This window comes from Wyeomyia smithii, chromosome 3 (assembly GCF_029784165.1).
Source record: "Wyeomyia smithii strain HCP4-BCI-WySm-NY-G18 chromosome 3, ASM2978416v1, whole genome shotgun sequence".
Lineage (NCBI taxonomy): Eukaryota > Metazoa > Arthropoda > Insecta > Diptera > Culicidae > Wyeomyia > Wyeomyia smithii.
In genome coordinates this window covers 272,280,530-272,302,937 of record NC_073696.1, presented here as the reverse complement: position 1 = coordinate 272,302,937, position 22,408 = coordinate 272,280,530, and the positions used below count along the sequence as shown (strand labels likewise).

Genomic DNA, 22,408 nt, shown 5'->3' with positions numbered 1-22,408 from the left:
CTAGAACGATCGACTATAGTACGAGCACTGCGATTGAATCTGATAATACGATTGTTGAGGTGTTTTTAGCAATCCCCTGGTATACAACCTCTATTTTCTTTTATATCTTTATTTGGCAAGAGAAAGGGAAACGAAAACTAAAATTTCACTTGTAACGGAAACGTAGAGCAATAAAGTCGCTTTTTTTACTCGCTCGTTCTTTTATTGCGTAGTTATTGTTCTCGGTTAGACTACGTGGAAAGTCGGTTCTCTGGCGTCAGTGTCCAGTCCAGGTTCCAGTTACTTCTCGTTTATCCGGTTCGTCCATTCAACAACATTTTGGTCCTTCACGTCCGGATCATGGATTCAGCAACCGCGGATAAGTTGGCTTTGAAGCGAGAGGTTATTTTTGCGAAAGTGAAATGGGAGTTGTCCGTCGCACACAACATTCGCTGTCGGAAACCGTCCGCTGCGGAAGTGCTTGAAAGACGCACTAAACTCACGGAACTTGCTGGTCATTTCGACGTCGTTCAAACTGCGATTGAAGAGAATACGGCCCACTTAGAGGATGTTGCTTCTGTTTTTAATCATCGACTGCAGTTCGACGAAGTGTATTTTAAGGTTAAGGATTTGTATAACCAGTTCCTGAAAGAATCGCAGGAAAATGGTTCTGTTTGCAGTGTTAAATCAGAGGACTATACAAGTGATTTACGTGACGCAATCAAAGCACTGCTGGAAACGCAACAGGCAGTTCTTACACGTCAAAATCAACCAGTTTTAGAAAATCCTCCAGTGAACCATGAGCCGCAGCTTAACGTAAAGCTACCGCAGCTAAACATTCCCGTGTTTGCAGGGGAAAGCAAAAATTGGCGTTCATTCAAGGATTTGTTCGAGAGCACGATTCACAAACGAGATGATTTAATGGATTCCGTTAAAATGCAGTTCCTTTTTTCGTACCTCGACGGAGAGGCTAAAAGGATGGTATATTCGTTCCCGATCAGTGATGCCAATTATCGCGAAGCTTGGGAAACATTAGTTGCGCATTACGATAAAAATAAATATACGGTGTTTGCACTCATTAGAGAGTTTGTCGATCAACCAGCCACTGGCAACGCAAATGGATTGAAAAAAATATTGGCTGTTTCTGATGACGTCATTCGTCAACTTAAGGCATTAGGAAACGAATACGAGACCCGTGACCCATGGCTCATTCATCTGCTGCTGGAAAAGGTAGATCGCGATACACGTTCGTTATGGGCACAGAAAATAATTGATGTCGAAAACCCTTCCTTCACGGATTTTTTGGATTTCCTGCAAAAACGCTGCGATGCATTAGAAACATGTCTGGCTTTTGGGAAGAAAACATACGACACAGTTAAGAAGGAATACCCAAAGACGAGTGGCAACGAGAGAAAACTGCAAACCTTCCATGCTGCCGCTACCGCTGTTCCCCAAACTTGTGCGAAATGTTCAAAGGATCATCCGGTGTACCAGTGTGAATCCTTCAAGGCGATGGATTTATCGGCGCGTCGTGAGCTTGTAGTTTCTTCAAAGTTATGTTACAACTGCTTGCGCCCATCCCACACAGCAAAGCGATGTACATCAAAATCAGTCTGCCGTACTCCAAACTGCAAGCACACGTTACTATGTAGAAAGGATGCCAAACCATCGGACCAGCCGGACGGTGAAATTGAAACAAAGCAGCAAAGCGGTGAAGAGTCGTCGATTTCGGCAAACGCGACGCAAACGGTTAGCTGTAGTGCGGAACCAACCACGTTTTCTTTGTTACCAACGGTGGTAGCTTATGTTAAGGGACAAGACGGCAAGTCACACGAGGTAAGAATTCTCATAGATTCTGGATCGCAGGCATCTCTGATCACCGAGGCGTGTGCCAAACGCCTTGGACTGAAGCGGTTCAACGCCAATGTGGAAGTTATAGGAGTCAACGGAGAGGTAGTCGGTACTACAGCCGGCAAGGTCTCGTTGGTGATTTCATCGCGATTCGACGAGAAGGCTACACTTACTACTCAGGCGTATATTTTGGGAAAGCTGACGGCAACTCTGCCGTGCCAGCAGTTTAGCGCATCGAACATGCCGTATCTAAAGGGATTACAACTAGCTGATCCTCGATTCAACAAATCGAGTTCAATTGATGCTATTTTGGGTTCAGATGTCTTCCTGTCCGTACTTCAATCGGGGCAGGTCAAGAATCAAAACGGTGTTCCTGTTGCACAGCGTTCCATATTTGGATGGATGGTCGCAGGAAAAATTTGCAAACAAGAGAGTATACACGCTAATCACGCTGTGATCAATCTTCTTCAAGATTTCGATATTGACCGTACATTACGACTGTTTTGGGAGGATCAAGAGCTGCACGACACCAAACCTTTGGTAGAGGAGGAAAAAAGAGTAATCAAACATTTCGATTCAACATTCACACGTACAAAAGATGGACGCTTTATCGTAAGGCTACCGCTGGACGATTCAGAACACAAACTCGGTGAATCTTTGACGGCTGCTGTTAAACGCCTCAGAGCCATGGAACGCAGATTCCAAAACTATGAAGGTTTTAAGGAAAGATACGCAACGTTTATGCAAGAGTATGTAGACTTGGGCCACACGCAGTTAATTCCTGATTCGGAAGTAGCAGTTGATTGTACGAAGTCCTGCTATTTACCTCACCATGGAGTTATTAAGGAAGACAGTCTCACGACCAAACTTCGCGTTGTATTTGACGGGTCATGTGTTACGTCGTCCGGAGCATCACTCAATGATTTGTTGCTAAACGCGCCCAATATCAATGCTGATTTATTTGATGTCCTTCTGCGATTTCGTTCTTTTCCGGTGGTATTTACAGCGGACATCGAAAAGATGTACCGCCAGGTATTGGTGCATCCAGACGATACGAACTATCAGCGCATAGTATGGCGAGATTCATCGGATAAACCCATACAGCATTTTCGGCTTTTGACTGTCACCTACGGTCTCAAGAATTCTGGATTTTTGGCTATGGCAGCGTTAAAGAAGGCAGCGGAAGTGTTCGAGAAAAAAAAACCTGAAGCTGCTGAACGAATTAGGGAGCACACCTACGTCGATGATCTGACTTCGGGAGCTGATACTGACGAAGAGGCAATAGAGTTGATCAAGCAGATTAACGAGATCCTACACCATGCTGGTTTCATCTTGCGGAAGTGGAGTTCGAATTCAACAACGGTTTCCAGCTCACTTTCAGATGTCAACGTTAATGCCAAACCAATCAAATTCCCGGACGAGCGGAATTCAGTGAAGGCGCTTGGTACTCATTGGTTACCCGAAGCTGACGTGTTTACTTTTAAGATTAATTTGCAAGTTGATGGTCCCAACACAAAACACCAGTTGCTGTCGGACACTGCGCGGTTGTTTGATCCGTTTGGATGGTTTGCACCAGTTATCATTCGTGCAAAAATTCTTTATCAACAATGTTGGCTTTACGATTTGAATTGGCATGATGCATTACCTCCGTGCATCGGAGATGCATGGGAACAGATGAAACAAAATCTTTCACAACTCGAGCAAGTTAAAATTCCCAGATGGATGGCAAACTTTAAGAGTCAAATTGAACTGCATGGTTTCTCAGACGCTTCTGAGGAAGCATACGCCGCAGTAGTTTATTTGAGATCGGTTAGCGAAAATGGTCAAATTAGAGTTAGCCTGATTGCAGCTAAAACGAAGGTGGCACCGGTTAAACAAGTCACGATCCCCCGTCTCGAACTAAATGCAGCGAACTGTTGGCTAGGTTGATGAAACGTATAGCAGGACCACTCGGACGTTTTCAAATTCAACAGTTTGCATGGACTGATTCTACCATAGTCTTGCAATGGCTTAGTAACCACCCACGCAAGTGGAACACCTACGTAGCAAACAGGGTGTCCACGATTCTAGATATTTTGCCTCGTCGGCATTGGGAGCATGTATCGTCACACGAAAATCCTGCAGATTGTGCCTCACGGGGTATAAACCCTTCAGAGTTAATCAACCATCCACTTTGGTGGACAGGACCTCCTTGGCTAGGAGAGGATTCCTCAACATGGAAACACAACGTTATTGAGGAAGAATTTAACGATGATATGCTTGAGGTGCGTAAACGATTTCAATCGCTCAACATACTGGTAGCACTCCCAAGCACCAATTACGTGATAGAAAGGCAGATACTTGATCGGAAGTCTACTTTGAATGCAGCATGTCGGCAGCTAGCATTCGTGAAGCGTTTCATCGCCAACATGAAGGCACCGAGAGTTCAAAAACCCAAACAAAATGGTATGATAACGCCGTCTGAGTTGCATGAGGCCAGAATACAATTCGCAAGGTTGGCACAGTGTGACATTTACGAGAAGGAAATCAACTGCTTAGTTAACGGTCGAGAAGTTTCTGTGAAATCTAAGATCAGTGATATGTACCCATTTCTAGATAACGACGGAACAATGCGAGTTGGTGGTCGATTACAACACTCCAGCCGTCTATTTCGCATTAAGCATCCTGTAATCGTACCCAAGGAACATCGATTTACAAAGCTGTTAGTGGAGGAACTGCATGTTTCAGAATTGTCACGCCGGTCCATCGTTGTTGACCGCAACAATCAACCAGTACTACTACATTAAGGGGTGTCAGGACGTAGTGAAACAAACTGTGCGTAACTGTGTTAAATGCTGTCGCTTGAAGGCAAAAACGGCTCAACAATTGATGGGAAGTCTTCCAGCGGCGCGTGTAACGGCATGTCGTCCATTTGCCCATGTTGGGGTGGACTATGCAGGTCCCATTTTAGTTCGCTCCAGTAACACTCGAGGAGAAAGATCAATGAAGGGATATATCGTCGTTTTTATATGCCTATCGACCAAGGCGGTGCATTTGGAGGCAGCGGGAGATCTATCGACTGCTTCGTTCTTGGGGGCGTTGAAACGAATGATTGCGCGGCGAGGATATTGCAATGAAATATGGTCCGATAACGGTACAAATCTGGTTGGCGCTGATCGACGTTTGAAGGAAACTTACTCGGCATTGATGACTCACAGCAAGGACGCAGCGCGTCATTTCAGCAATCTTGGTATGAGCTGGAAATTTATACCACCCTCCAGTCCTCACCAAGGCGGTATTTGGGAAGCAGCAGTAAAAAGCGCCAAGAGGCTGCTTCGACCAATCGTTGGAAATGAGAAGTTGACTTATGAGGAGCTGACTACAGTTCTTTGCCAAATCGAGGCGTGTCTGAATTCGAGGCCGCTGTGCCCCATTTCGTCATCGGTCGATAATTTTGAAGCGCTCACACCGGGGCATTTTCTTGTGGGCCAGCCGTTAATTCTATTACCCGAACCTGATGTTTCACAAGTACAAATGAATCGACTTGATCGTTGGAAGAAGGTTCAGCGCTATACGATCGAGTTTTGGAACAAGTGGCGAAATGAATATCTCGCAACATTGCAACCAAGAGGAAAATGGAGAACAAGCCAGGAGAACATAAAACCAGGTCAGCTAGTCTTGGTGAAAGGCGATAATGTACCACCCTCAGCGTGGGAGTTGGCCAGAGTATCTGCAGTGCATCCAGATCAGCAGGGATTGGTGCGTATCGTCACTTTGCGTCGAGGCAAGACAGAGTATCAACGTCCAGTTCAGAAGCTATGTCCACTTCCGGATTGAGGTGCTACCTCAAGGCGGGGAGGATGTTGAGGTGTTTTTAGCAATCCCCTGGTATACAACCAGTCTATTTTCTTTTATATCTTTATTTGGCAAGAGAAAGGGAAACGAAAACTAAAATTTCACTTGTAACGGAAACGTAGAGCAATAAAGTCGCTTTTTTTACTCGCTCGTTCTTTTATTGCGTAGTTATTGTTCTCGGTTAGACTACGTGGAAAGTCGGTTCCCTGGCGTCAGTGTCCAGTCCAGGTTCCAGTTACTTCTCGTTTATCCGGTTCGTCCATTCAACAACAACGATGATACCGATAATACGAAAAGTTTCTATAAAGCACATTTTGAGGTGCTGTTGAAAGGCAAAGAGCGAAAAGTAGCAGGTTTATCGAGCTCAGTATACAAAAAGGATTACCGGCTAGAATGCAGTACATTCATAAGGTATCAAATGAATGAAATGTTCATTCTTTTACGGATAACATTGTCTCCCGCCAGTTCAAATGTACTGTAGAATTATCGGGAGGACTGTTTGATAGCCACAAAAATAACCAAGCCAAGCCAAGTATGTACCTTACCTGACCATGTCACTTTCGTTTACCAAAATCAAATTAATCGGCTAGCAAACAGCCGAAGAAAATTTTAACAACAATCAAATAAAGCCTAAAACACAACGAAATTTCGAGAAATAAAACACATCGGCACACCACAGCACATTACGAGCTGTTTACGGTTTCTGGCCGCGCGTGAAAACACGTTTCCTTCTGCTACGTAAATAAACCACAACGAAATCGTTTTTGGCAAAGGTTCAAATCCAACTCGCCGCCATACGTTTCGGGCGAAATCGACAGAAAGTCTCGCGAAATTTTTCACGCCCCCACGAACACGAATCAAACCATTATTTTCTCTTTTGTCTTAACCACACGCAGTAGCGTACATAAGTACGGCGTAATATTTGTCGCTTTCTTCACGTCCCGCTGTTGGTCATCTTCCACGCGCGCATGTCAGTTGAAAAGAAAAGGTCAACAAATTCTCACTTCTGTACAAACAATAATTCAGTAGCAAGAACAAAAACAACTGACCTGATTGATGGATAATCAAGGTCACAAATGCGAAGCTACTCACCTTAAAATTGAGATCCTCATCCGTTTCCCCGTTAAAATCGTACATCGCAATGCCGTAGGGTTCCTCGAGGCTGGCGCCCGGTTCCACGCAAACAGGTGGTGGAGGCGGTGGAATGTTCGGCATCGGAGGTGATGGTAACGAATCTAACGATTCCTCACCATCATCGAAACTGTTGGTTGCGTTGTTCTGAGGGAAATTGGGCAACGGAGCAGGTGGTTTAGAGCCGGCGGTTGCCCAAACTGGATGCACTGGTGCTACCACAGGTTTCGGTTTCAATGCTGGGCTGGACTTTTGGCTACCATTGCCGCTGCTTTTAATTATGGTTGGCATTGCGACGGTTTGTACTTTGGGTGCGACGGTTTTACCATTGCAAAGTGGATCAACGAATTCGGATTCGTACAGCTTACTGTTCACAGCAGGAGCTCGTATCGTTGCGGAACTGAGCGGTGCGTAAATGTTATGGCTGCTGGTAAATTTGGTTGACGGTGGAGGCATTCCGAACGGGTCGGAAAGATCCCACAAATCTTTCGTCGCAGCCGGTGTTGTCCTGTTCGCCCGTTGGCTCTCGCTTTGGCTGACGAAGTCATCCTCAAAGCCACTCTCGGTTTGCGACATACTGCCATTGTTTGGAGATGAATAGTTCGAATCGGAACTGAAGCTATCCACGCTGATACAGTCGCTGCAGGATTTCTGGGTAAAGGTTGGCGAACTGGGAGGTGAGTCAAAGCTGATAAGCTGAAGGTCAGTGGTCCCATTCGAAGGACCATGACCACTGCTGCTTGGGGTCGACGCTGTCGATCCGTAATTATGCCCGTGATGACCCAACGGTAGTGGTAGCTTTGGTGGTGGCGGTAATTTTACCGGAATTTGACCTTTCTGTGCTATCGGAGGCTTCGGGCCAGCGTGATTTCGTTTTTGACCAAATAGGTTGGACAGGATGTTTATGGACTGCGGTTGGCCGGGTTTCTTCAGTGCGGGGACGACTTTCGGTGGTGGTGGTCTTGGAGGCGGTGCCTTCTTGGGTTTTTGATTTATGTGACTATTCACTGGAAACGGCGCCTGTCTGATGGCGGTCATTCCAACCCCACTCGGCGGACTGAATGGTGTGTCATCCCAGTTGGTGGCTGGACTGTACCGTGTGGTATTATTGGACGCCGCCTGGGGTGGCGGAGGCGCAGGTCTCGACGGAATTGTCATGTTTCTAGAAAGCAAATAAAAACGATCAGTTGGTAGGGCTATAAATCTGAGAAGAATAAAACGTTATGGGGAAAGCGCGAAAAGACAATGGCTTTAATGGAATTGCACCGCGTAAAAACCGTTGCGCTTACTCATTCGCGTGGTGTCATAATTTTTTACGCACCCGCCGCAACGGCTATCTGGTTTGGATGTGCAGAAGAAAAGCAAAACAAAAGTTGTGTTTTAGGTTTCACTAAACTTGTCTTCATGCCACTATTTAGAGCCGCTCAAACCAAGACCAAACAGCGCGCGCCGATTTTATGTAATTTGTTGTTTTGAAAAGTACAAGCTAGTGCACACTGCGCGCACACGGTTCACTAAGACATGCCTTACGCGAGGAAGGGTTCAACTGCTGCTGTATTTTTACGGCGTAAACAGCTGCTTTCCCTACCTCTGGCTAACGGATATCATTTTATTGAAAATATTCAAAGCCTAATAATTAATTTTTCTAAGCTTTTCACAAACACACAATCACTTCTGCAGCTGACTGCAGAGAGGCAAGAACTGAATATCTCAACCGTCTGTTTCGCAGTTCACATGTTTTATCAGAACAATTGCTGCGCTGATAACAGACTAGGTTGGCGTCGGGGACGCCTCCCTTTTCTTCTAGATAACGCGCGCGTATGACTTGGCTCATATTTCCGCAAGTGGGTAATTTCTCGGATGTTAGTTAATAATAGGGTACGTACATTTTGATTCTTTTCTTTGGCCTTTCCTGGTGCAGATACCGCCCATACGACATAGCGGACAGAATATCGCACATTGTTCAACTGTTCGCCTTTTGCGCACTTATTTAACTGATGCAAAAAGGTACAAAACAGATCGATCTTTGAAACTGATCTAAGTGGTGGATAGTCACAGTTTTACTTTTAACTCATAGAAATCTTACACATATGCTAATTAAAGAGGCACAGAGATCACAACACACGATTTGACGATGGAGGCCAGTCGTTTGTTGACTCTGCACGAGTAGATCGTCTCCTGGCTCTTGATGCTCTTCTTTCACTGTTGGGTGTGATATTTCCCGGTGGTAATTCGTTGGTTTTATATAGATTTTCCGCTCGTCCTAAGTGGCATCATCGGCAACGATCACGACGCTGTTGGATGTCGTGCATTTTATAAATATTCTCTACTAGGGTATCGGACTACTTCGGTAGCGGTTTTCTTCGGCGTGTTTTGTTGTAGAAAAACAGCCGAGAAGTGGAAAGTCGAGATGTTGTTGTTTGTACGTGAAACGGCGCGCGCGTCGATTATTGTTCAATTTCAAAGCGATAGAAATTATCACAACCCCATGAATGACTAGCAAAGCCTGTTTTTTTTTAAAAGGTAATCTATACTCGGGTACGAAATTACTAAAAACTTTGGTTGAAACTTAATTTTTAAGTTGTTGGATTACCAAACCTCATCCAAATGGGATGCGGAGCTCGCTCGTTCAATTTTCAATATTTCGCCTAAAAACAATAACTCTATATAGATCATAACGCTGATATTGGCTCAGCTTATCAATCAATGGTCGAATCACCGCTGGGTCAATTTGGGGCACCACCTATGCCTTTTCCCTCATGAGTCATATTTTAGCCGCAGCATGGTGATAATGAGAATTTATCATCACTGCTGCCAATGATGAGTAGTGCTTTACGTTTCGTAAATTTTCAATCTATTCAATGTTCAAAGTTTAGTTTTTTCATTCCCTAATTTCTGATCATCTTCTTTGATTCAAGGTTTAGTACGGTTATTTTTTTTCTGTATTACTATTTTTCTATGATACGGGTAAATTAGAGATATTAGAAACTTTTTACTATTTTTTTAATAATATAAATTTAAGAAAACGGAAAAAATTATTCCTTCTTTCAATGAAATTCTAGTGTTCATTTTAAACTTGTTTTTGAATATGAAATTAGAACCGGTTGAATGTATGAAGGTTAAATTCCAAATGGTGAAAATGAGTGAAAAGTTTTATGGTCAAAGTTTCCTTTATATTTTTTCAACAAAGCATACTAACTGGTAGTTTGACTTTCCGTATCTTGTATTATGAATTTTACATGATTTTATTGAGAAAAACCACAGGAGGGTTGTGTGCAAAGCCACGACCGCAAGGTTGAAGTAGAATACTTTTACAAGAAAGATAACCCGGCTGCTTGCGTGTCAGTCATTTTGAAATCGGATTTGTTTCGCATATACCGCTTGTTAAGCACAGTATCAACAAATCGTAATAAACATCACACTGCTTTGCATTTGCAGCAGCATCAAACTTCAGTTGCAGTTGATTGATAACCATTTATTATGCTCTTCCAAATATAATTAGTAGCCTTGAAAAAGGTCGATTGATGCAATTGCAATTTTCATTCAATTATTGTTTAAATGTTTCATGGTCAGATATCCGTGCGATATCAGCTCTGACATAATAATGATATAACTGGAAAACTAGGTGTGGCTAAATTATTTCCAGTTATACCATTCTACAACGTTAAAAAAATTTTATTTCGTATGTCGTAATACTCATGTACGAAAAATACATCTCATTCATTCTGGACCCGCCTTTATTTTCAGTTCCTACAGATTTTCTCAGTTTCGTAACACGGATGTACAAAAACGATTTCTTGTGGACATTCTGTCGAGCCGGACCGATAGAGCTCTCATTAAGGAAACAAAATAATATGAACTGTGTCGAGTTGTGCGGCTTGGAAGAAAAAAATGTTCCAGTCCTCGTGTCGCATGGAAGCAAATTGTTGCGTGTTTGATATTGCCGATGGTAGACATGAGTTTAAAGGTCGAAACTCTGCTGGGATGTCTAACCATAACCGTCTTCTTCAAGGCGTTACATCCTTGTTAATGGAGTATTGTGAATTTTCTAAAACAGACTCAGTATCGTGAGCAAAACGTGCCGAACTTTTCTGTTTGAAATCGGATTTGTTTCGTATGTACAGCTTGTAATGCACAGTATCAACAAATCGTAATAAACATCACACTGCTGTGCATTTGCAGCAGCATCAAACCTCAGTTGCAGTTTATTAATAACCATTCATTATGCTCTTCCAAAAACATTTATTAGCCTTGAAAAAGGCCGATTGCTGCAATTGCAATTTTCATTCAATTATTGCATAAATGCTTCATGGTCAGATATACCCGCTGCAACTGCTACGCTATTCGTAGCCATGCCACAGTTGTGGCCGCTATACGCTGCCATTGGTATCCGCTGTCCCCGGATCAGCTGGCCCAGCTGCTATGGATGCTGAGATCCGCTGCAACTAGTACGCTATTCATTGCTACCCCACAGCTGTGGCCGCTATTCGCTATCGCTGGTATTCACTGCACTGCTACTGCTGCTGCTATGGGATGACTGCTGTTGTCGCTGTCTAGAACTATTATGAGCAGCTTCGGCTGAAACAGGCTCTTATATAGGCCAAATTGCACATTTTCAATTGCAAGGTATATGATTCCGTCGACCATGCTTGGGAAGCAATCATATAACGACCAATCAGAGGTCGAATTTTTCGTTTTGATAAGGCTTGATTGTTTTTAATAGTACAATAGTTTGAATAATAAAATTACAATTATCTTCATTTGGGAAGAATCTTAGAAAATTTTTTAATCAATAGCTGCAAGAACGAAGTAAATCCATCGAATACTAACTGATTTATTAGCATTTGAAATTGGACATATTTTTCACTTTTTTCGGTTTTAGATTTTCATTTCACATCCCTATGTAGCCGAACTTCCTGAGAGAAGTATTCTACTTCAAAACGGCATTTTCAATCCTATGAACTCCGTCAACTTAACAGAAATTAACGCACTCGAATGTTCAAAACAAACTTTGTGGCGTGAAATCCCCGAGCGCTTTGATCACATTTTTTTAACAAATTTACGGCCGTCACGGAGCCTGCGGAATACCTGGCGCCCTTCCACAATATTCTAGTTTTCTGCGTCAGGCTACCGTAACATGCAGAGGACCCCCTTATTTCGTGGCAAACTAATGGGATCAAAACTGGATTCTAATAAAAATAAACAGTAAATTTCAAACCCGGGTTCCGGCAAACTTACTCTGTCGGAAAAAATAAAGTTAACAGTTGGCGTGCAGCCCTACAAGGCCGCGAAGATGCAACTGGAGGAGGATTTCAACCTCGGCAGCGAATCGCTGGATGGAGGACCTTCGGTTTCATCACTAATCCTTGGTTCGCCTAGCGGGAAAGAGAAGAGCCCGACGGACTGTCTTCCCAATCCGGTGACGCTGCCGAATGACGCAACGGCGGCGCCTCAAGAGACTGCTAAGCCCAGGCTGCTAGATTAGTTCTTCAACCGATCGACCAGACTGACTGCTCAGGTCAGGTCACAATAACGCGACAACGGTCGACGACTGGGCCAGCGCACAGTGCAGCGTCCCGTAGACAAAATTAAAAAATTCTGCTTTCATATTTCACTATATAAAGTACGCAGTGCTCTTTATTTATGTTGGAAATACTGCGAAAAAGTTTTGTCACAATAATGATTTTTATGAATATTTAGTTTCACTTATATTTCCTCAGCTCGTAGGGGTTTTTATTGTACTAACTAAACTGGAAACTGAAAGAGCAAGTAAGTAAAAGACGTTTGAGGGCACAGTTCTAAGATTTATTGTCATACATACGAAAACAAACGCCAATCATGCGTATTTTATGTTTAGAAAAAAGGTGTTTAAAGTTCAATTGGACATTACAAAAATATATATCAAAATACCTCTCTAATTTTCTCATCACTCATCGTTTATAGTATCCTTTAAAGGCTAGCAGTGGTTTCAGCTACCGAAACTTGCCTATTCAACCGCTATTGTCGTTTTTTTAAGAATGCACTATGTTGTGAGTAATGGCAATCAAAAGACTTTGATGTATGATCTTGTCTCTGTCAGAAGATGCATCTGTGTATGTACATGTATTTTGTAGTAATCAAATAAACATAACAAAAAAAATTTTTTTTTATTCTCGTTATAACTGCATTTGGGCCACTTTAGCAATTATTTAAAATTGAATAATGTATAAAAACCTCCGATTTCATTACTATGGACAACTTTTACAGGAAAAAAAACGGTTTCTGATATTAGATTAGGAAGTTGGCGGTTGGGACACTTTTACCATTCAGTGAATCTTATAAAGCTTTTATGCAATTAGTAGCTCGAAAGGTAATGAACAACTTTCCTTATTACATCAATGTCATTAGTCGACAAAATCATGTAGTTCTGATTTTTGTCCCGTCTTACCATACAACCAACGCACTGTGCAGCGTCGCGAAAACGAGCGCTATGGGTTCGAGCAGCAAAAAGCCCCGAAACTTGGTATGCACGGACTCTCCTGCACAAACGTAGAGGGGGTAACTTAAAGGGAGATGCTAAAGGCCACAAGCATGTCTATCACTTCGATCGACTATCCAGCTTCCCTACTTACCCAGAACAGTTAAAAACGATTCGCGACGCCATTCTGGACTGCATTGCGGACCAGGTATATCCTGCCATGTTTAAGAGCTGCCGAATAAAAACGGCATCCAACAACTTGACTGTGCCGACAACGACACAGCTAGATGTTTGGAGACTACAACGTTTTCTGTTAAACCATGGGAGGGAGTACAGCTTCGTGTCTTGCACACGAAGTGCCTGCCGAAGGCCCCTTAAATTCATAGGGTACTTCCAGGACAGTGTGGACACCACTTATGAGAGAATTTTCTGTCCACTTCAGAACCAGAACGATGGTTTCTCCACACGTGCATGACGAATATGTCATCGTTATTGGAAAGACTGTTTAACTGATGGTGAAGCTGGACCAACAGTCTGCTGACCTCATAGCGGCACAATGCTTCCTGTTGAACTACAAGTACTGCAAAGAACGCATGCGGCAGGTTGGCAGAAAGTCCTCTAACACAAGCGCGAATAACGATCACATAGAAAGTTCCACCGAAAAATCTAAAAAGGAGTAAGCGTGAGCATCTGACCGATCGCGACCCTCAGATCCGCTTTCCGCCACCTAAACGTGAGAGTCGCACTTCTGTCGCCTACCGTTTGCTGCAACGGGAGCCTGTCGCTGAGGGTACCTAACCCAACATCACCGCTGATGGCAACCGTCCGCCAACCGGAACTCAACTAGATCCAATGAAAGACGCGTCGTCCACAACGTGAGCAGCATACGCTGCCTTCAGGTAAATCTCCATCACTCAAAGGGCGCTTCTAATGATCTTTACAGGTGGTTTATCAAGGATCAGTTAGCCAATGGGGTTTACTAGCGATTGCGGTGGAAGTACCAACGACTAACAACACACAAGAGATGGGGGACGTGGACGACATGCCGCCATCCGAAGTCACAGCGCTTGTGCGGTACTCATCGTCGGCTGCGATGCCAGTAATCAAATTCCCTGCTTCTCCCTGATATTTTCTGAAATACAACATTAATTTGCCTGATACTTGTCAGTATTCGGCATAAAAAAGTGCAACGTAGATCTCTAGAATCTAGAATCCCAGTGAAAAAAAAAGTATCCAATCGGATATGAAACCGAGCTGTGGAGGTTTCGAATTAGTGTTTTATGCTGCAAAAATCAGTTTTTGCGCTAAAGAGCCATTCAAAAAAGAACCGCATCCCAGTACAATTTTTTTCCTGAATATTTGAAGGTTGAAGTAGAATACTTTTACAAAAGAGAGATAACCCGGCTGCTTGCGTGTCAGTCATTTTTCCTAGTAAATAAATGTTGACCGCTCATTGGCAGTATTGAAAATTCTGTGCAAATGAAGTTGAAGTACTACTCAATTTCAGTTTGCACATATAAATACGACCTCACTGAACAGGAAAAGTACAAACTCTTTGCGGCGCAAACAAGTTTCAACAGTCAGAGTATAGGTACGTGTGAATCCAAATTAAGATAATTAACTTTTGGTTAAAGCTCAGAACAAGAAAATAATAAATCTTCAATTCATTTGTGTGGTCGTCCTAAAAAGGACAGTTTGTTGTTGAATTTGAAATCGGATATGACGCTGATTGCATCTCTGTGTTATGCCGATAGCGGGAGTTATGATGAACTTGCGTATAACGAAGGCATCGTATTACCTGTTTTATTGAATGGGAGAAAGAGGAATATTGTAAAATTTTGTAAACATTTAATTCAAACAATATTTTAAGTTTAGTAAAGCGGACAATGTATGCAGTTTGCGAGGATGCGAAAATGAACGGGAATAGAAGGTGTGACTTTTAGGCTTAGAAAAAATTTACCCTCGTCCAGACGGGTAGTCAACGTCTGGACGAGGGAAAAATTTTTCTAAGCCTAAAAGTCATACCTTCTATTCCCGTTCATTTTCGCATCCTCGCAAACTGCATACATTGCTCGCTTTACTAAACTTAAAATGTAAGTCATATGACAAAAAATGAAATTAGTTCGTAAAGTCAAACAATATTACCAAATCGTAGTCAGGCACTCTGATAACAAAGTTAAAGGCTGTTTCTACACTGAAAATCAGACAGTCAGCAGAAATTTTGATTGCCAAAATCCAGAATGCTTGTGTAGTTGCCAAAATAAGGCAGAGTTTCACCGGAGGAAGGCCGAAACCCTCAACCGGCAAGGATGCTCCGATAGCAGGAAAACAGTGGTTTCGCATTCAGGAACGGCATCGCAGTTAGGGATTCTATTCTATTCACCCGGCCGTAGGTTAATATACAGCTCTACTTACGGCAGAGGCCTAATTCGCACGGCCAACACAATAGAAAGGTGTTTCCACATTGAAAATTAGACACGGCTTTACTGGAGTAAGTGTTGGCAAATGCATCTAATACCGCTAATACCGCCGCTATCGTACGAAAGCGCGTCGTTGCATGTGGGGAATAAAATCAACAACGAAAAATGACGCGCGTCTAAGCACACCCGAACTGTTTCGCCGTGCCGCTTCCATTTACTTCCTTATAACATCGGCCTCATGGAAGTACCGGCTGAACCTACCGCTGAGGCTGTTATCATACTGCTACTGGTACCCAAAGCTATTAACTCTTCAAATTAAAGATTTTATTTGTCCTCAAAAGAACAATTGTTCAATTCCATATTGGATATAATGCAATCGCATCCCTGTAATATTTCCGACAGTAATATTCTTTTGAACAAAATGATCCAACTTTTCCTCAGAGGCGATGCGTGACCAAGTGGGCCACCTGTTCAATCGACATTTGCAACATTAAAACAACAGTATTGCGATAACAGATTTTAAAAGTTTTATTTATCAACATTTATTTATATAACAAAGGAATCCTTCGGTTTACTTTTAACGCAAACTTGTCGATAATATCGTCGTAAAATAATGGCGTCAGCATCATCTCATGGAGTAAATCTTTCTCCACAGCCATCATCATAATACCAAATAATCGATTCTGGCCCGATTTAGACCGCAAATAATTTTTGATCCGTCGGAGAACCGAAAACGTTCGTTCGACGGACGCCGTTGTATTAGGCAATGTCAGTATCATTCTGGCCAGCCGAAGCGTTTCGGAGAAAGTTTGATGCAGGTTTTGTCCAAGGATAAACGAAATTAAATACAATATATTTTTGCCTCTGAACTCTTCGCGCGAGTAAAGAACGGTCAGCTCATTATACAGCTTCGCTTCATCGAATTTAGAATGGTACGAAATAAGCATTTTCAAATTCTTTGTAGGGAATGTGACATTGAATTCGGCAAATTTTTCGTGATTCAACAAAATGATGAATTTGTATTCATCTAGTTCTTTGAATCGTTTAGACATTTCGTCAATAATTTTGTCAATGATAAAGTCATATATGGGACGATAATTGATACCGTTGCTATCAGCGATCGTTTCGCCGGAAACATCAATTGCATCATTAAGCGTTCTGTAGAAATGATGCTCTGCTTTGAGCTCTTCGATAGAAGCGAGGGAAGCCTTGACGTTACGTAAACATTCTACTACGTCCAATTCTTTTGTTTGCAAAATTTGATACAGTACATCTGTATGTGCAAATATATTAGCAAAAAGTTTGAGCAAGAATACGGTATTGAATTCAAGCATGAATGCGTGAAGACCTCTGGCTGTAGTACAAGTTTCAGCATCAAAGACACTGTCGCCAAGATAAATCTCACCTAAACATTCATTAATCGCTGCATATTTCGAATCAACTATTTTGATCATACGCGAATTATACGACCATTTGGTCTTGCAAACATTTGGTATGTGGGTCTCCATAAATTGCTTTAATGTCTCGCTGCGTTTAGGTGACTGCGAGAAAAATGCCGCGAGTGATGAGATCGTGTTGAAAAACCTTGCTGATTTCTTGTTATTTGTGCACGAGTGAAGTAGCACCAAATTAAGCACATAAGCTACAACTTTGTCACCATCAAGACCAAAATACGCTGCTATTTCATCAACGTGTCCGGCCAACGCAGCGGCGGTTTTGTCACTGCTAACGTCTGCCAATCTAACGAGCCTTTCAACTGGTGTTCCTAAAATTTTGATGAACAAAAAAATTTTTGAGCCTCATTGAATTAAAAAAAAAATCAACTATTTGTTAACATATTTGCAAAATTTATTTTATGAATATTTCTTACCATCGGGTCGTAAGTAGCGCAGAGTACAAGATAGTTGCGATAACCGAGCCGAATCTGTTGATTCATCCATCATAATGGACACGAACTCAGCATCAAGAACTTCTCTTTTAATTGTTTGAAGCATGTAGCTTTCAATGCATTCTATAAGCTCGTTCTGTATTCCTCCCGACGTTCCGCTGAAAACTTTATTATTTATAAAGTCCTGGAACGCTGGATCCCTGGCGGCGATCAACGTGCAGAGGTCTTTATAATTTCCTCTGTTCGTGGAATCGGAACATTCATAATGTCCGCGAAAGGCGAGACCGTGAGTGCCAAGGAAAAAGGTGATCTCAATTAAAGTTCGCATACCCTTCCGGTTTTTCGTTACTTCTTCGTTATGCTTATTGCGGGCGATCTGCCGGCTATGGTCAAGTGCTTCGTCTATCCTCATTTGCCCGAACATCGATAAGGCAAGTGAATTGTTTATGTGATCTTTAGAGCTCGAATGCGTTTTAATTGACGCAGAAAGGTGATTCAGATCACTATATCCTTCCTTGCTCCAAACATTTTTTTCATTGGCGCTACGGAAAAGCAAACATGGTCAGCAGAAAAGTTTATTTAATTTCGCCAATCCATACAGCCATTGCTGGTCATACGATGACACATTAAAGTTGCGGGACATAATTTTCCCCTTCAACTTATACGTGGATAGGTGGACGAGGAACCGGATGTCCAATAACTTTAATGTTTTCTTCCATGGTTCTGGCGGCAAACGGGCGCTTTAGCATTTGCTCAATAATGCAATGATCCATAACGTTGTCCATCTGGAAATCCACGCAAACAATCTCCAGTAGGTATATGGTAGTTTGTGATGATTAATTGAAATATAATATGATGAAGTAATTAAGCTTTACTCACCACGTATCGTTCCTTAAACGAGATTTAAATTTCACACAAGAAAGCAACAGAAATTTGAAAGATGGAGCAATGGTAGTCTTAGCCGTCACAAACAAATCAAAAGCAACCGTAACGTGAGCAGTCAAACATGTACTATACCGACTATACCATTCTAGTTACCATACTATGGTTCAAGTTATTGAATGAACAACATCGAGAAAAAAGGCTTGAATCGAAACCACACATCAACGAAAAAACACCACTACATCTACAATAACCATGAATGAATTTGTTCGATTTTTCATTTGTATCGCACTCAGCGCTGCGCGACACTTTTTTTCTCACGTGAAGAATAATGTCATCAATGAGGAAATACATGAAAACCCTTCGCTGCACTCTCGGCTTTGCATCGACCTTACGCTCGCTTGAGCGTTGAGAGCTGTGTACTCTCGCGGCCTCTCTCAAATTTCAATGAACGAACATCAAAGAATGGTGAGCGTGGGGGTCGGCGTCAGCGGTATCGTTTCCATCGGCTTGGTTCAACATAATTTTTGAACCGCAAATGTCATTTTTACGCGAAGCTGCGCATTAGTAGTGGTGCACGCTTTATGTACATAACTGGCTATAGTACGCTATAGTACTTGAAAATGCAGAGAAGTGTTTGAATGAATGCTAGTTCAGATAAATGATTTGAACAAACGGTAGTCATTACTGCATATCTCGTTGTGTTGTGTTGTATTACGGGTGGGCTGTGTTGCGGGTGGGTTGAGTAGTGTAGAGTGAGTTTAGCCAGGTTATATTATTCACGGTGGAGAAATAAATAGAAATTGGTGGAAATAAATTGAAAATCAAAAAAATGTTCGAATGTTCGAAATAACATTAAGGTTACAAGAAAACTTAATGATGTCAGATCCATGCTACAAATGAAAAATAATTCGAGTAATTGTTCTGAAATTGTCTACCTGTCATATGAACAGGTTGAACAGGTGGACGAGACGCCTCTGCTTTTCCATAAGAGGAAGTGCCGGCTGATGTACGGCAAAAGTCTCGCCCGGACGCTCGCGTTGGCGTTCAGCCTGGCAGAGGCCTGAGACGTGGTGACCAACCACAGGGCAAGTGATTTGTTTAATTTGAAGGCAGCTACACGCGCAACCCGCTGTTGCTCTGTTACTGCTGAGTGCTGATATCTGCTGCTACTGCTGTCAACGTTGTGGACGGTCCATCCAGCTCACCATCCGACTGATGAATGTAGCTAGTTTTCCCAGAAACACTCTTTTATAGCCGAAGGGTGCTACAAAATAGGCCACGCCTTTCTTTTCAGTTGTACCATTTTCTAGTGTTCTTTAGACGAATTATTCCACAATTTGCATTTGATTTTTGTATCCAGCGAATAAACACCGATGGTGCTCTCACACACGCAACAATTTAACCCCTAACCGTATTGCGGCTTGTAACATCGAGCGATTTCGTTTGCTCGCTGTTGCGTGTTGCATCATGTTGCAACTTGGCAGCTGGGAGACGACGAAATTCTGTTTTTGATTGCATCCCGCACAGAATGTCTGCTTGTGTTGATGCCAGAAAACTATTAATCTTCAATTATTTGTTTTTTTGCCTCGAAAAAGGCATTTTGCGGTTCAAAATCGGTTGCTAATCGCAACCTTTGAGCTGCCCTAACAGTGGGGGAATTAAGATACACGGACAACATGCACTGTGGAAGCTATTTCACATTCAGTGAATTAGACGGGCGCGACAGATTTAAATTGCTAGGATCCAACACAGAATGCTTGCTTGCGTTGTTAAAAATTATTAACTTTCAATGACTTGTTTATTTGCCTTGAAAAAGGCATTTTGATGTTCAAAATTGGATTTCCTATTGGCAATCTTCATGCTGCCCCAACACGGGGGGAATAATGGCAGTCTGGCGACACACGCTGAGAAGAACCGCACTGCTCCTGAGACGTGGTGACCAACCACAGAGCTAGTGCTGCTGCTAAGGAAGGACGACTGCTGTTGTCGCTGTCTAGAACTATTATGAGCAGCTTCGGCTGAAACAGGCTCTTATATAGGCCAAATAGCATGTTTTCATTTGCAAGGTATATGATTCTGTCGACCGTGCTTTGGAGGCAATCATATAACGACCAATCAGAGGTCGAATTTTTCGTTTTGACAAGGCTTGACTATTTTCAATGGTACAATAATGTGAATGATAGAATTACAATAATCTTTTTTTGGAAAGAATCTTAGATGATTTTCCAATCTTTTGCTGCAAGAACGAAGGAAATCCATCGAATACTAATCGATTTATTAGCATTTGAAATTGGACATATTTTTCACTTTTTTCGGTTTTAGATTTTCATTTCACATCCCTATGTAGTCGAACTTCCTGAGAGAAGTATTCTACTTCAAAATCAAGACCAACACCTCTCTTCCCATAGACCCCATTGTAACAAGCTAATATTTCGTCTTATGAAACCTAAAAAGGTATTCGGGTATCCCGTCGAGCTAATAACGGTTAACTGGGCACTAAGCACTTTTGAGTTTATGAAGTCACCAGGTGTTCTACTAATCTTACTGCTACATTTTTAAATCTCCGTCTAAAGATTGTTACCGATGATGTCGAAACAATGAAACAAACATGCATGCTCTACGTTTATTAGTTTCGTGATAAATTATTGTCAGCCTTAAGGTTGTTTTTATTAAGTAGATTTCAACAAGCTTAAAATTATTGTTTAGACATAAATTAATTCAGGCTATTTTTAACAGTAAAAAGACAAAAAAATATTATACAGACAATTAAAAGACGGCAAAGAACCGCATTAGCAATACCCAACCCTGAAAAATGATACCACCAACAGTTCGGAGCAATTTCAGTGCAATGGGCAGGCGAATATTCGCCCGAGCACTACCGTATCCTGTTTATGATGGAGAGGGAGACAGAGAAAAAGGGATTGAGAGAAGGACGAAAACTGAAATTATAAGTATTCAGAATTGTAAGTAATCAAAAGGTACACGAATCCCGATCAAGGAACGAGGCGTGGGTGTCACTAGAGGCCGATAATCCCGCAGAACCGCTGGATTACAAAGCGAAAATTCCCAACTCGAGGACGATTTGCTCCACGTGCCGCTGAATTTGATTTGTGGGACGTGATTCACCATCAACGGCACGTGAAACGGCAGCAAAAGACGATCGGAGCTGAGATGATTTCGGCATGCAGCTGGAGGTTTGCCAGATCTACGGATTTATCCGTAGATCTACGGATTTATTCACTTCTACGGAAAAACATTTATATGGGAAATCCGTAGAAAAGAGGGGAAATCCGTAGAATCTACGAATTTTAACGAAATAGTTCTGGCGACGCTGGCTGGACGTCGAAGAAAAAAAGCGTACGGAATTAGAAGAGCCTGGCGGAAGTGCTGGTGACCGGTGAGTTACGCTATCGTCGCGTCACACGTATTCGAAAAAGGGAACGGACGTTCTGGGAAAGAACCGAAGAGGTCCGGTCGAGCCTGGCCCCGCTCTTCCGAGGCCCAAACCGATGGGTTTCCCCTTTGTCTACGAGCATGGTGAAGGATAGGGCCAAAGTTATACAAATCAGCACGACGAAGGCTACTGCAGAATAGCCTCATTCATCACTTTGACTCTGGGTCAATTTTCCTCTCTCTCTCTCGCATGCACGTTCCAGTTTTCAGAACCTGACGACCGCAACGTACCACTAGTTCCATGGAAAATTGTTTAAAGATGAGTAATTAAAAATGATTTGTTTTGTATTCTTTATCTACCACTGAGCCTTGTACTGCCCCTCATGGCAAGTCCGTTCCAATTGCATTTTTATCAATTTTGACTTTATTGGTGGAATCATCACCTTTTTACATCTACTTTCGATAGAACACATTATTTTGAATACTTTGTTCTGAGGAACTACGAAAAAATTGCAAGTCGGTGATTTATTTTTTGAAGAACGTGTCAACAGTCACAGGTTCCTCCACCTC

The 22,408-nt window shown here is 42.4% G+C and overlaps 1 protein-coding gene across 3 annotated transcripts in view; it reads right to left on the bottom strand.

Annotated features, from left to right (window-relative positions):
- Window positions 1–22,408, bottom strand: part of LOC129732370 (SH3 domain-containing protein 19) — a 48,026-nt gene that overhangs the window by 1,903 nt on the left and 23,715 nt on the right. The window contains exons 1-2 of one of the 3 annotated variants that reach the window (XM_055693208.1): window positions 8,682–8,930; window positions 6,757–7,957 (exon numbers count right to left, since the gene is read on the bottom strand). In XM_055693208.1, coding sequence (XP_055549183.1) covers window positions 6,757–7,957; window positions 8,682–8,755 — 1,275 coding nt within the window. In that variant the 5' untranslated portion in view covers window positions 8,756–8,930. Of the gene's footprint in view, window positions 1–6,756; window positions 7,958–8,383; window positions 8,519–8,681; window positions 8,931–22,408 lie in introns of those variants that run through there. The other 2 variants (XM_055693209.1, XM_055693210.1) reach the window with 2 other exon arrangements.